This window comes from Caenorhabditis remanei, chromosome I (assembly GCF_010183535.1).
Source record: "Caenorhabditis remanei strain PX506 chromosome I, whole genome shotgun sequence".
Classification (NCBI taxonomy): Eukaryota; Metazoa; Nematoda; class Chromadorea; order Rhabditida; family Rhabditidae; genus Caenorhabditis; species Caenorhabditis remanei.
In genome coordinates this window covers 3966345-3978262 of record NC_071328.1, presented here as the reverse complement: position 1 = coordinate 3978262, position 11918 = coordinate 3966345, and the positions used below count along the sequence as shown (strand labels likewise).

Genomic DNA, 11918 nt, shown 5'->3' with positions numbered 1-11918 from the left:
CTTTTGCGATGTTAAAAAACAATTTAGACTTTATTCAAGAAGAAATGATTGGATTATTGAACATTTGTGGCCCTAAAGAGGGCCGTTGGGTTCGGTGGGGTAGCTTTCAGCTCGAGAGCTTACTTGCTGGAGGTGTACTTGGTCACAGCCTTGGTTCCCTCAGAAACGGCGTGCTTGGCCAACTCTCCTGGAAGGATCAAACGGACGGCGGTTTGAATTTCGCGGGAAGAGATGGTTGAGCGCTTGTTGTAGTGGGCAAGACGAGAAGCCTCGGCAGCGATGCGTTCGAAGACGTCGTTGACGAAGGAGTTCATGATGGACATGGCCTTCGAGGAGACTCCAGTATCTGGGTGAACTTGCTTCAACACACGGTAGATGTAGACAGAGTAGGACTCCTTGCGGTGGGCCTTTCTCTTCTTTCCATCCTTTGGCTTGGTGACGGTCTTGGCGGCTTTCTTTGCTCCCTTGGCGGACGGCTTTGGTGGTGCCATTTCGATTGACGGACTGGTCGATAGACTAGTATGAAGCGGCGAGTGACTCAAGGAACTATTTATTTGAAGCGCGCGGTGGCGGGGCGGAGTCTGTCGCCACCACCCTGTGGGGACACACCTGGTCACCACGCGTCGCCGAATGTCGTTTTCAACACCTCCGCGGTGATAGCCCCGCCCACCCACCGCACACAGAGTATAAAAGCGCTGCTTCCGCACAGTTTCCTCACGATAGTACTTCACTACTACCCATCAACTCATCAACCATGTCTGGACGCGGAAAGGGAGGAAAAGCCAAGACCGGTGGAAAGGCCAAGTCTCGCTCGTCAAGAGCTGGACTCCAATTCCCAGTCGGTCGTCTTCACCGTATCCTTCGCAAAGGAAACTACGCTCAACGTGTTGGAGCTGGAGCCCCAGTCTACCTCGCCGCTGTTCTCGAGTATCTCGCTGCTGAAGTCCTCGAGTTGGCTGGAAACGCTGCCCGTGACAACAAGAAGACCCGTATCGCTCCAAGACATCTTCAACTCGCCGTCCGCAACGACGAAGAACTCAACAAGCTTTTGGCTGGAGTGACCATCGCCCAGGGAGGAGTTCTTCCAAACATCCAAGCCGTTCTTCTTCCAAAGAAGACTGGAGGAGACAAGGAATAAGAACCTTCTTCCAAAAAACCCACCGAACCCAACGGCCCTCTTTAGGGCCACAAATATCCAAAATCCAATCATTTCTTGTTGAATAAAGTTAATTTCTTGTTTTATTTGCAGGTTTTTCAGGTCTTCCATGGAAAAGAAAAAACGAAACTATTTCACTGTCATAATCGTATTTTTTACATTTTAGATTTTCAGAACTGCCATTTATTTCCCATGAAATCTGTCTTATTGGCGGTAGTGAAACTTCCATAGAGATTCTTCAGAATTCGGTAATCCCGTGATGGAAATAGGGCAGCTACACTTCCAGTTCTGCTGGATATCTTATCATTTGAGAGCAAATTGTTCTTCACACTTGGGAAGGATCCAGAGTGAAGATGAAGACAGCTTGACTCGAGATCGAGATAACAGAAAATTGCAGTTTTTGAACAAGGAAAATCTTCGAGGAAACAAGAAATGAGCTTTATTCAACAAGAAACTGGCTGGATTATTGAGATTTGTGGCCCTAAAGAGGGCCGTTGGGTTCGGTATTTGTTTTGGAAAACGAAGGGATAATTGAATTATCCTCCGAATCCGTAGAGGGTTCTTCCTTGTCGCTTCAAAGCGTAGACGACGTCCATGGCGGTAACGGTCTTTCTCTTGGCGTGCTCGCAATAGGTGACGGCATCACGGATGACGTTCTCAAGGAAAACCTTGAGAACTCCACGTGTCTCTTCGTAGATGAGTCCAGAGATTCTCTTGACTCCTCCTCTTCTAGCGAGACGGCGGATGGCTGGCTTGGTGATTCCTTGGATGTTGTCATGAAGAATTTTGCGATGGCGCTTGGCTCCTCCTTTTCCGAGTCCTTTGAATCCTCTTGGGCGATTGACCACTCGCGGTGGCGGTGGAGGAGTTGGCGGAGGAGATGGCGTTGGTGGAGTTGGCGGAGGAGATGGCGTTGGTGGCGTCGGCGGCTGAGCAGGCGGAGCTGGAGACCATGGTGGAGGAGGTGACGGGGACGGAGAGGACTCGGATTCCCCATCCATTATGTGATCGGGAAAATCAAGAATCGTTCCGTTGGGCCCGTCATACTCTGTCGTCTTCATCGTTGAACTGACAAACCATCGGCTGAATCTCGTACGTGAACCGAAACTGAAATTCGTAAACTGGCGGGTTCCATTTGATCTTTAGGTCAAATGAACTATTTGTGAGCCTGAAAAATTTAGCACGAAAGTTATGATTTTTCGATACTTTTCCCGGGAAGCTGTATTTTAACAAACAGTCTTCAGTGTGTTTTGAAACCGAACATTTCGCAACCCGACATTTCGCAACCGGTCGTTTCGAAACCGGACATTTCGCAACCGGTCGTTTCGAAACCGGATATTTCGCAACCGGACGTTTCGAAACCGGATATTTCGCAACCGGTCGTTTCGAAACCGGATATTTCGCAACCGGTCGTTTCGAAACCGGATATTTCGCAACCGGTCGTTTCGAAACCGGATATTTCGCAACCGGACGTTTCGAAACCGGACATTTCGCAACCGAACATTTCGAAACCGGGCATTTCGCAACCGGACGTCTCGAAACCGGATATTTCTCAACCGGACGTTTCGAAACCGGACATTTCGCAACCGGTCGTTTCGAAACCGGATATTTCGCAACCGGACGTTTCGAAACCGGATATTTCTCAACCGGTCGTTTCGAAACCGGATATTTCTCAACCGGACGTTTCGAAACCGGACATTTCGCAACCGGACGTTTCGAAACCGGATATTTCGCAACCGGTCGTTTCGAAACCGGATATTTCGCAAAGGGACGTTTTGAAACCGGATATTTCGCAACCGGACGTTTCGAAACCGCATATTTCGCAACCGGACGTTTCGAAACCGGATATTTCGCAACCGGTCGTTTCGAAACCGGATATTTCGCAACCGGACGTTTCGAAACCGGATATTTCTCAACCGGTCGTTTCGAAACCGGATATTTCTCAACCGGTCGTTTCGAAACCGGACATTTTGCAATTGGTCGTTTCGAAACCGGACATTTTGCAACCGGTCGTTTCGAAAACGGACATTTCGCAACCGGACGTTTCGAAACCGAACATTTCGAAACCGGGCATTTCGCAACCGGACGTCTCGAAACCGGATATTTCTCAACCGGACGTTTCGAAACCGGATATTTCGCAACCGGTCGTTTCGATACCGGATATTTCGCAACCGGTCGTATCGAAACCGGACGTTTCGAAACCGAACATTTCGAAACCGGGCATTTCGCAACCGGTCGTTTCGAAACCGGACGTTTCGAAACCGGGCATTTCGCAACCGGACGTCTCCAAACCGGATATTTCTCAACCGGACGTTTCGAAACCGGATATTTCGCAACCGGTCGTTTCGAAACCGGTTATTTCGCAACCGGTCGTTTCGAAACCGGATATTTCGCAACCGGACGTTTCGAAACCGAACATTTTGAAACCGGGCATTTCGCAACCGGACGTCTCCAAACCGGATATTTCTCAACCGGACGTTTCGAAACCGGATATTTCGCAACCGGTCGTTTCGAAACCGGATATTTCGCAACCGGTCGTTTCGAAACCGGATATTTCGCAACCGGACGTTTCGAAACCGAATATTTCGCAACCGGACGTTTCGAAACCGGATATTTCGCAACCGGTCGTTTCGAAACCGGATATTTCGCAACCGGACGTTTCGAAACCGAATATTTCGCAACCGGACGTTTCGAAACCGGACGTTTCGAAACCGAACATTTCGAAACCGGGCATTTCGCAACCGGACGTCTCCAAACCGGACATTTCGCAACCGGACGTTTAGAAACCGGAAATTTCACAACCGGACGTTTAGAAACCGGACATTTCACAACCGGACGTTTAGAAACCGGACATTTCACAACCGGACGTTTAGAAACCGGACATTTCACAACCGGACTTTTCGAAACGGTGGAGTTTTGAAACGGTTGTTTAAAACCACACACTGCTTCCACGTTTTCTTCTACCACCTGCGAGTTTGGGGCTGGTCGCTTTTCTCTATAATTTCTCAAGTACTCTGAAAACACACAGACAGATCCACAGACAGCGTTCACATGCGGTTTATATATAAGAATGATAAAGAACTTCAAAACAGGAAAATTATTAATACAAAATCAAAAGGAAAGTACAATTGAAACATGACTGAAACGTGATACGTTTTTGTCTTCAAGATAAACTTCATTCAGAAGTAGTGAATCGTTTGTGCCACACAAAAAACTGAAATCGATGACGACGTACGTTGCGACTTGGTCTGATTTTAATAGTTGCCAGTAATCCATCATCTCTCTCGAAATCTAATCCTTTCGATAAGTCGGCAACAATGTTTTGTTTATCAGTGGTTCTGCAAAGAAGAAACTGTTGTGGCCAGTTTATAACGAAATTAACTCACTCTCTCTCATAAATGAAACACTTTTCTCTTTTCGTTGGATCCCATGGTTTTGTGTTGAATTCAGAAATAAAACGATCTCTATTCATCAGTTCTTGAGGTACCTCTGTCATCATGAGTGATACGAATTTCGTATTATTCCCGTTTCTCCATTGTCTTATGAACTCGATTATTGCTTCAATGCGGAAAGTGGGATTGATGAAACACAAGTATTTTCCACTGAAGCCAAGTAAATGTTCTCTTGTAATCCAATTAGTTTCGTAAAAGATTAATACATCAGATCGAAAAATGTTCAGACTTGTAGACACTGGTCCGTCAACTTTAGAGTGAATATGAGCATGGCGAAGTGGATTTTCAAAATTGTTGAAGAAGACGGACAGTTTTTCAGAAGTAACAGATTCAGAAAGAATTTCTACTCTGGAAACTGATTTGAGACATGGTTCAGCTAGAAATCCTTTCCAATCATCAATCAAATTGAAGTCCATCTTAAGAGTTTCCAGTTTTCCTCTTACTAAATCCAAAATGTAACTGGCTATTTGAAATCCACTTTTCTTGATATCACTATACAAAACGGTACCGTCGTCGTCATCCATGGATCTGAATAATTTGATTATTTTTGTCACTTTGTGACATTGAGACATACCTGAAATAGTGTTTGACTCCATCAATAGTCCCTGTAAACCTTCTCCCCTCACACCGAGCCCAACGGGGAGCAAGCTGGAAAGGAATCGTGATATGTCGAGTTGAAGACAAAAATCGTAATATAAAAGACAGTGATTTCGGTTTGACAAGTTCTGTGGAAATCGTGGCATAATCAATATGAAAACGTATCTGTTTGATTCTTTCTCTTGATTTTTTCGAACAAAATGAGAGACAAAACACTTCGATCGGATTCATTGAAATTATTATTCGAAGATATACGAGGTACGGGAATGATAATAGTTTCATCGTGTGTGAGAAGAGCTGAAAAACAAGAAAATGTTTCCTCAATTTGACAGAATAATGGTGGAGAAAGGCTAAGAGCGGACAGTATGGATCGATAACTGAGAATTCTGTGTATGCGTCAAGACAACGCAAGATGAATACGCAGATGGTACACTGGGAAGACGAGGAAACGTCGGTTAAGATGATCTGGGAAAATAGCAGGTCACGTCTGTCAAAGTTGCCGAGACTTCCAGAGACTCGTCTGAATTCTTCGAGATACTGCATTATCAAGATAAAAAGAACAAACTGGCACTAAACTCATCAAAAAGCTACAGTTCATATCATTTCCTCATTATTTTACTTGAGTTTAGTTTCATTTCAGCAGGAGTTTCTCCGTCTTCTTTTCCACTCGATTTCTCACTTTTTCCTACATCAAGATTGCTGATTAGGTCTACGACAATAAAGCCCTATACTTTTTGAATATATTGTAGACTACTTATAGAATTAGAGAAAGATTGATTTTCTTGTACTGAAACTTTGTTCATTCTATTCATTGAAATCTGTAAATTGACAGATTTCTTATAACCAGAAGATCCATTAAAACGAAAAGACAGGATACCGTAAAAACTGTATTTAATGTGTTCCTCAATTTGAAGTGCCCCTCTAATAGAGTTGCACTCCGACGGATCCTTTGAACAATAGAGTTGCTGCACCTCAAATACAGTTTTTACGGTGTGCATGAGGACCTTAAAACAGCATGCTTTATTACAAGAGAATTAGATGAAGACAACATTGAAAAATTATTAAATAACATGGATTGTTTGCTAAGTTCTATTCTCAGCAGTAAATCGTTTGTGCCACACAAAAAATTGAAAAAAGTCAGGTGGTCTGATTTTAATAGTTGCTAGTAATCCATCATGTCTCTCGAAATCGAATCCTTCCGATAAGTCGGCAACAATGTTTTGTGCGTCAGTAATTCTGTAAAGAAGAAAACTATTCTGGTCGATTCAAAAATGAGTTAACTCACTCTTTCTCATAAATATAGCATTTTTCTCTTTTCGTCGGATCCCATGGTTTTGCATTAAATTCGGAAATAAATTGGTCTATTTTCATCAGTTCTTGCGGTACCTTTGCCATTTTGAGTGCTGCTAATTCTTCTCTTCAGGTACCTGGGCCCAAAATTTTGAAGCTCATTGATTTGTAAAATGTAGTTTCCTCTGTGTCGGAAGACAACAGACTCAGAAAGAAAATCAGTTTTCCCGACAGTTCAGATTAATGCAGGTCAAATACGCATCATTTCTTGACGGATTCAGATTCTACGCAAAATTTCGATCTAGATGCACTTGGGAACAAAAAATTTCGTGCTGTCGAATTTTAGATATTTGATGTTTTATCTCGAAATATGCTGAATATCCTTCAAAAAAATTCTCTTGAATTTTAAGCAATCACGTCAAAAATATATTTTCCTATTATCCGCGTCACATTTGTGGTCATTTAATTCATGAACTGCAGTGGATAACACGCGGGGGTTTTAATCAAAGGGTTTCTGGTTCGAACTTTCCTAAATTTTGCAAAAATTTGACTGACTGAACGTGAAAATAGAAGATATTTTTTGCGTGGTCAGGAAAACAAAAGAATTCTCCAAGAGAATTCAGTAGAAACCATGGCTGACTAAAAGGTCCTGTAACTTCGGAGAGTGTGAATATTTTCGGAAAAAAATTTGGGAATGTACTTCCATTTACCTGAAGAAAAGGTCAGGATGGAAATTTTAATGAAAAATTGAGTTTGAAAAAAAATGTTGCGGTCTCTAACTTCAAGTAATATTTTTAAGTGTTTGATTGATCGGCGGCGATGCCGCGTCCCTCCTCCAAAATCTTTCAAGATTGTTTAGTATGGTTCTATCCAAAAAATTCTGCTTCCTTAATTTTTGACTGTTCGTCGGTAATGGCTCCTTATATTTCTAAGTTAAAAAGTTTAAAAAAATCACCTTATTTTTTTTATTTTCTGGAATTTTCTCAAAATGTCGAGTGAATGAAAATCACCATCTGAAAGTAGTCAGATTCCTTACTATTAGCAGATAAACAACTGATTGGTTGAATATTATCTAACCTGCACTTCAACATCTGACTCGTTGTCGCGGATATACCATCCTGGTTATATCCACGACCTATTAAGCTGATACTTCGTACTCTGTTAGATGAAATAACAAGTATGAGGTGTTGAGCTAAAGTATCATTCAACGTGGCAACAACCAAAGGAAGGATCCAAAATACCAAAGCAACGCGGAGATGGACGAAGAATCTCAAAGAAGAACAGGAGACTTCAAGACGAATCACATCTGGGACTGGAGATGTCACGCCAATCAACTACACTACGTTTCGTTGATCCCCCTTTCCCGGAGTGTCGTGGATATCCTCCTTCGGATATATCCACGACCTATCCTTAAATGAGATTCTTCTCGGAAATCTCTCAATTTCCTCACTCTTCAATGGATTCTTCAACCCATCGAGTACAAGTCACCAAAGCAAGGATAATTCGTGATGGCCGTGGACGAGAAGCTCGTGGAAGAGGATGCAAACGCGCTCGACGGCAGCGAGGGAAAACAATTCATTCAATTGCCGCCGCCGCCATAATATCTCTAGCACTCTCCTCTTTCCACTCCCATTGTTTCTAGAACATTTCTATGAGACTCCGCCCATCACCGTTCACACCTTTTTAGGATTACTTCGAATTACTTCGCTTAACTTCACCCGTATCATCACACTTCTCACAATTCCCCACTTCTACTATTCACTACTCTAATATTCTGGCCACTAATTCCACTCATTCTTCACCATTTCTGTTGTGACTCTTCGCCCAAAGCAATCAATAAATGGGTCACTGAAAACACCAACTCTAGCGACATTGCATTTACAATCACATCGGATAAAACTCGGATGGATTGGAGGCCTCACCAGCCACACATCTTTCCAATCCTCCACATGGTGCATGCGACCGGAAACGAAAAATTTTTTTTTCGAAAGGACCTGGTGATCGGATGTGAAGCCGATCGGCTGCAAGAGAGTTGAAAGGTTGTGTAAACCCGACAATTCTTGAGCACCGATGGCAGTGATGTCGCCTCAATTGGAACGCAACGACAAGGAGTCCACAGCAGCAACAAACGGAGAGGAATTCGGTGAGTCGGCGAGTGGAAGTGCCACGCTTTGGTCTGAAGAAGGTGCTGATGAAACTCAACGACAAAACCCGCATAATTTCGCAACAATTTGCAAAGGATGGACAGTCGGAGAGTCGACGTGTCATTCTCTCTATGTAAGAGAAAATGGCGCCGAGATTCGATGACAAAGTCAATTGAAACCAGAAGAGGAACGACAGCAAAACATCGAAGCGTCGCGTTTTCGATGTAAGAAAACGCCGGCGCCGAGATTCAAAACGGAGTCAAAGAAGAAGACGAAGAAGTCAACGAAGGAGAAGTCCCCAATACTTGCATCTTCGCTCAGAAAGGATGTGTGCAACCCAAAGCAAGAGAAACTCAATCAATTCACTGGCTACGTGGTAGGAAACACACGTGAAGCCACCACAGCTACTCAAACCGGACGGTTAAGCAAGCAACTCACTACAAAGGAGTCGAATCAACAGCAAACTTCACGTTCGGCGCGATGAGATCATCGATTATGGAATCAATCTGGAAGGAAAGAAAACCAACGACAAGGCTTCACCAGAAATGAAGTCGCCGGAACCTTCTCGACTGAAAGGATTGACCAAAGAAATCAAGTAATCAAGCTGTGCAACAACGAGCATCTCTGCAACAAGGAGACACATCTTGAGGCAGTATTGAGGTCGGTTCAACACCGAGCCGTGCAAATCGGTAGTCGTCGCATGGGAGTACAAAGGACACGTACTGTGGCAACATTCGGCGCAACAACGACAACGAGAAGCAGTCCAGCAACTGAGATGGGGACAAGAACGACATCACCCCAGCATTGGAGGAAATGAGCGCTCAGAGGGACAATTCTGAACCACCACTTGCTGTTTCTACCTGCTCCCAGCTGCTCCTCTGGACGACTGAGCATCATGGATTCCAAAGCTCACCGTCTCAGGTATTTCTCTCAGTACGATGCATCACATCGTCGGCCCCAACTAGGTTTAGCATTTAGTCTGTTAGTACGTAGGAAAAACAACTAGCTTGTCACTAGTTTAAGTACTCCTAGGAAAACCAGTGCTGGAAGCGGAACATCTTTCGAAGAAGATGGAAAGCAGAAGGTGTTGGCTACCTAGTCTCTTAGCCTTCTAGTATATTAATCTTTAAGTCGTAGTACTTCTTAAGCTTCTAAAAACTCTAGATTAGCTACCTAGTGTCTTATTAGTTTAGTCTTACTCTTCTTTAAATTAATTACATAGAAGCTTAGAGCTTCTCTCAAACTAATACTAACCTTAGTTCCCAACCATAATCGGGATAAATTAGATGGCTACTTAGCGCCCGATAAAATCAGTAATGTAGTGGCTCCTACTGCACACTACAACGCTAAAGCCTTTCAAGCCCCTTCCCCTCTAACTCTGCTTACAGGTCGAACGTTACAGATCTTCAGTTATGATGGGTGGAAGGATAGCTCGTGACTGAGGGCTACCCAAATGCCTCACGAGTGCACGACGCATGATGTGGTCGCTGTGAGCTTGGAGGTGTTCAGGCTTGCAAGTCAAGTCTGGCACCAAAAAAGGGACGGCCCCTCTAACCGCTGCGTGTGGCTCTTACGACCACCCACTTCCCTGCGTGTGGCTCTCACGACCACCCACTTCCCTGCGTTTTATACCAACTTTCTTTCTTTCAATCAAAACTCACTGTCACTTCTTACCAAATTGTCTTACATTCGTACCTTATAACTAAAACACCCCTTCTGAAGGGGAACCACCCAAAACCCACTAATATTTTTTCAGACTAGCCCATCTTCCTGGCGACCAAAGAATTCTATCACAATGCATGGAGACCCCGCAGGCATCAGGAAAGATTCCATCACCCAAAGCAACGGAACCAATGGAACATTTACTTCCGAGGAGACGTTCAACACGGGAAACCATGACGTGGAGATTACAAACGTGATCAATAGGATGGATCCAGTGATTCCTCGACGTGATGACAACCTGCATCAACAAGAAGAAGCTGATACTTCAAGGAACAACGTCCAAGTGGAATCAAGAGTGGATGCTAGTCGATTACGTGATGTAAACGTAGTCGATAGAATTCCATTCTTGAACGACAGTGTCGATGATCAAAGCCGGAGCGAAAACGATGAAGCGAATGTTATTCGAGAGCGTTATGTAAACGTGATCGATAGCATTTCGTTATCAAACAACTTCGCAAAAGACCAAAGCAGTCGATTCATCGGGGCGGACACTCCATCACTTCCTGATTTCCATGAACAACGTGGTAATCATTCACCAGCAACTGTCACTTCAACAGTCAACCTCATGGAAAAGGACATCCAGAGGGAGCAAGTGAAACTTACATCGATCAAGTCTGCCCTCACTGTGGTGACACCGTTCAGTGGAGACATCTGCGATTACCCAGCTTTCATTGGACTGTTCGATTTCATGGTTCACAATAACGATTACCTCGACTTCGAAGTCAAGCAAGGTCTACTGATGAAACTACTGCCAAAGGATCTTGTCGACGTACATCAAACAACGCCGTCGAAAGAAAACTACTGGACCATCAGAAGAAACATGGAGAGACAGTTCAACAGCCCAGGCGTACAGAAGATCATAGCTTGGAGGAAGTCAATGGAGTTGGAGTTCCCAGAGCACGACTTGAGTGGATTGACGAGCGCCCTGAACACCTTTTCAACGCTTGCCAACAAACAGAAAGCTTACGGAACGAATCCAGACGACCCAAATTTCCTAATCAGCTTTGCAAGAAGGCTTCCCGAAAGGTTCTCGAGGATAGCCCACTCACTGCTGCTACAAAACATTGCGGCTACAAAACTTGATCAACTGTTGGATGCGCTTCACGAGGAACTCGCGATTCAACAGTGGCCCATCAGCGAGCCTTCACGTGGCAACGACAATGGAATCCGCCAAACGAACTCCACGCATGCGAAAGGAGATGACGGAAATCATTATCAACAATGTCATCAGGAGCGTCCCAAGCACGAAAGCAGTCATCATCAACACAAGAAGAATGGCAACAGACGCAAACCACCAAGCAAGCTGATTCCATGTCAATATTGTGATGACAAGGATCATTGTGCCCTACGGTGCAAAGCTTCCCTACGGAAGAAGAAAGAAGCAGTGAAAGACAAGCTACTATGCAACAACTGTCTTTCAAGCACACATATGGTCACTAGCTGCCGATCAAAGAACAACTGCTCCAACTGCAAAATTCGCCACTTCACAGGACATTGCGAAAGCACCAAACCTGATGGATACTCAATGTAATCACCACAGCACCCAGCAATGCCAGC

At 44.2% G+C, this 11918-nt stretch overlaps 4 protein-coding genes across 4 annotated transcripts; 1 reads left to right on the top strand and 3 right to left on the bottom strand.

Annotated features, from left to right (window-relative positions):
* Positions 1 to 119: 119 nt before the first annotated feature.
* Positions 120 to 491, bottom strand: GCK72_000592 (uncharacterized protein; the record flags this gene model as incomplete). Its single annotated transcript, XM_003109401.2, has 1 exon — positions 120 to 491. The coding sequence occupies one exon, from the start codon at positions 489 to 491 to the stop codon at positions 120 to 122; it is 372 nt and encodes a 123-aa protein (XP_003109449.1).
* Positions 492 to 754: 263 nt separating this feature from the next.
* GCK72_000591 (uncharacterized protein) lies at positions 755 to 1138 on the top strand (the record flags this gene model as incomplete). Its single annotated transcript, XM_003109140.2, has 1 exon — positions 755 to 1138. The coding sequence occupies one exon, from the start codon at positions 755 to 757 to the stop codon at positions 1136 to 1138; it is 384 nt and encodes a 127-aa protein (XP_003109188.1).
* Positions 815 to 1267, bottom strand: GCK72_000590 (uncharacterized protein; the record flags this gene model as incomplete). Its single annotated transcript, XM_053722574.1, has 1 exon — positions 815 to 1267. One exon carries the CDS (start codon positions 1265 to 1267, stop codon positions 815 to 817), a length of 453 nt encoding a protein of 150 aa, XP_053591219.1.
* Positions 1268 to 1692: 425 nt separating this feature from the next.
* GCK72_000589 (uncharacterized protein) lies at positions 1693 to 2217 on the bottom strand (the record flags this gene model as incomplete). The annotated part of the gene is made up of 1 exon (XM_053722573.1): positions 1693 to 2217. One exon carries the CDS (start codon positions 2215 to 2217, stop codon positions 1693 to 1695), a length of 525 nt encoding a protein of 174 aa, XP_053591218.1.
* Between the last annotated feature and the right edge of the window lie 9701 nt (positions 2218 to 11918).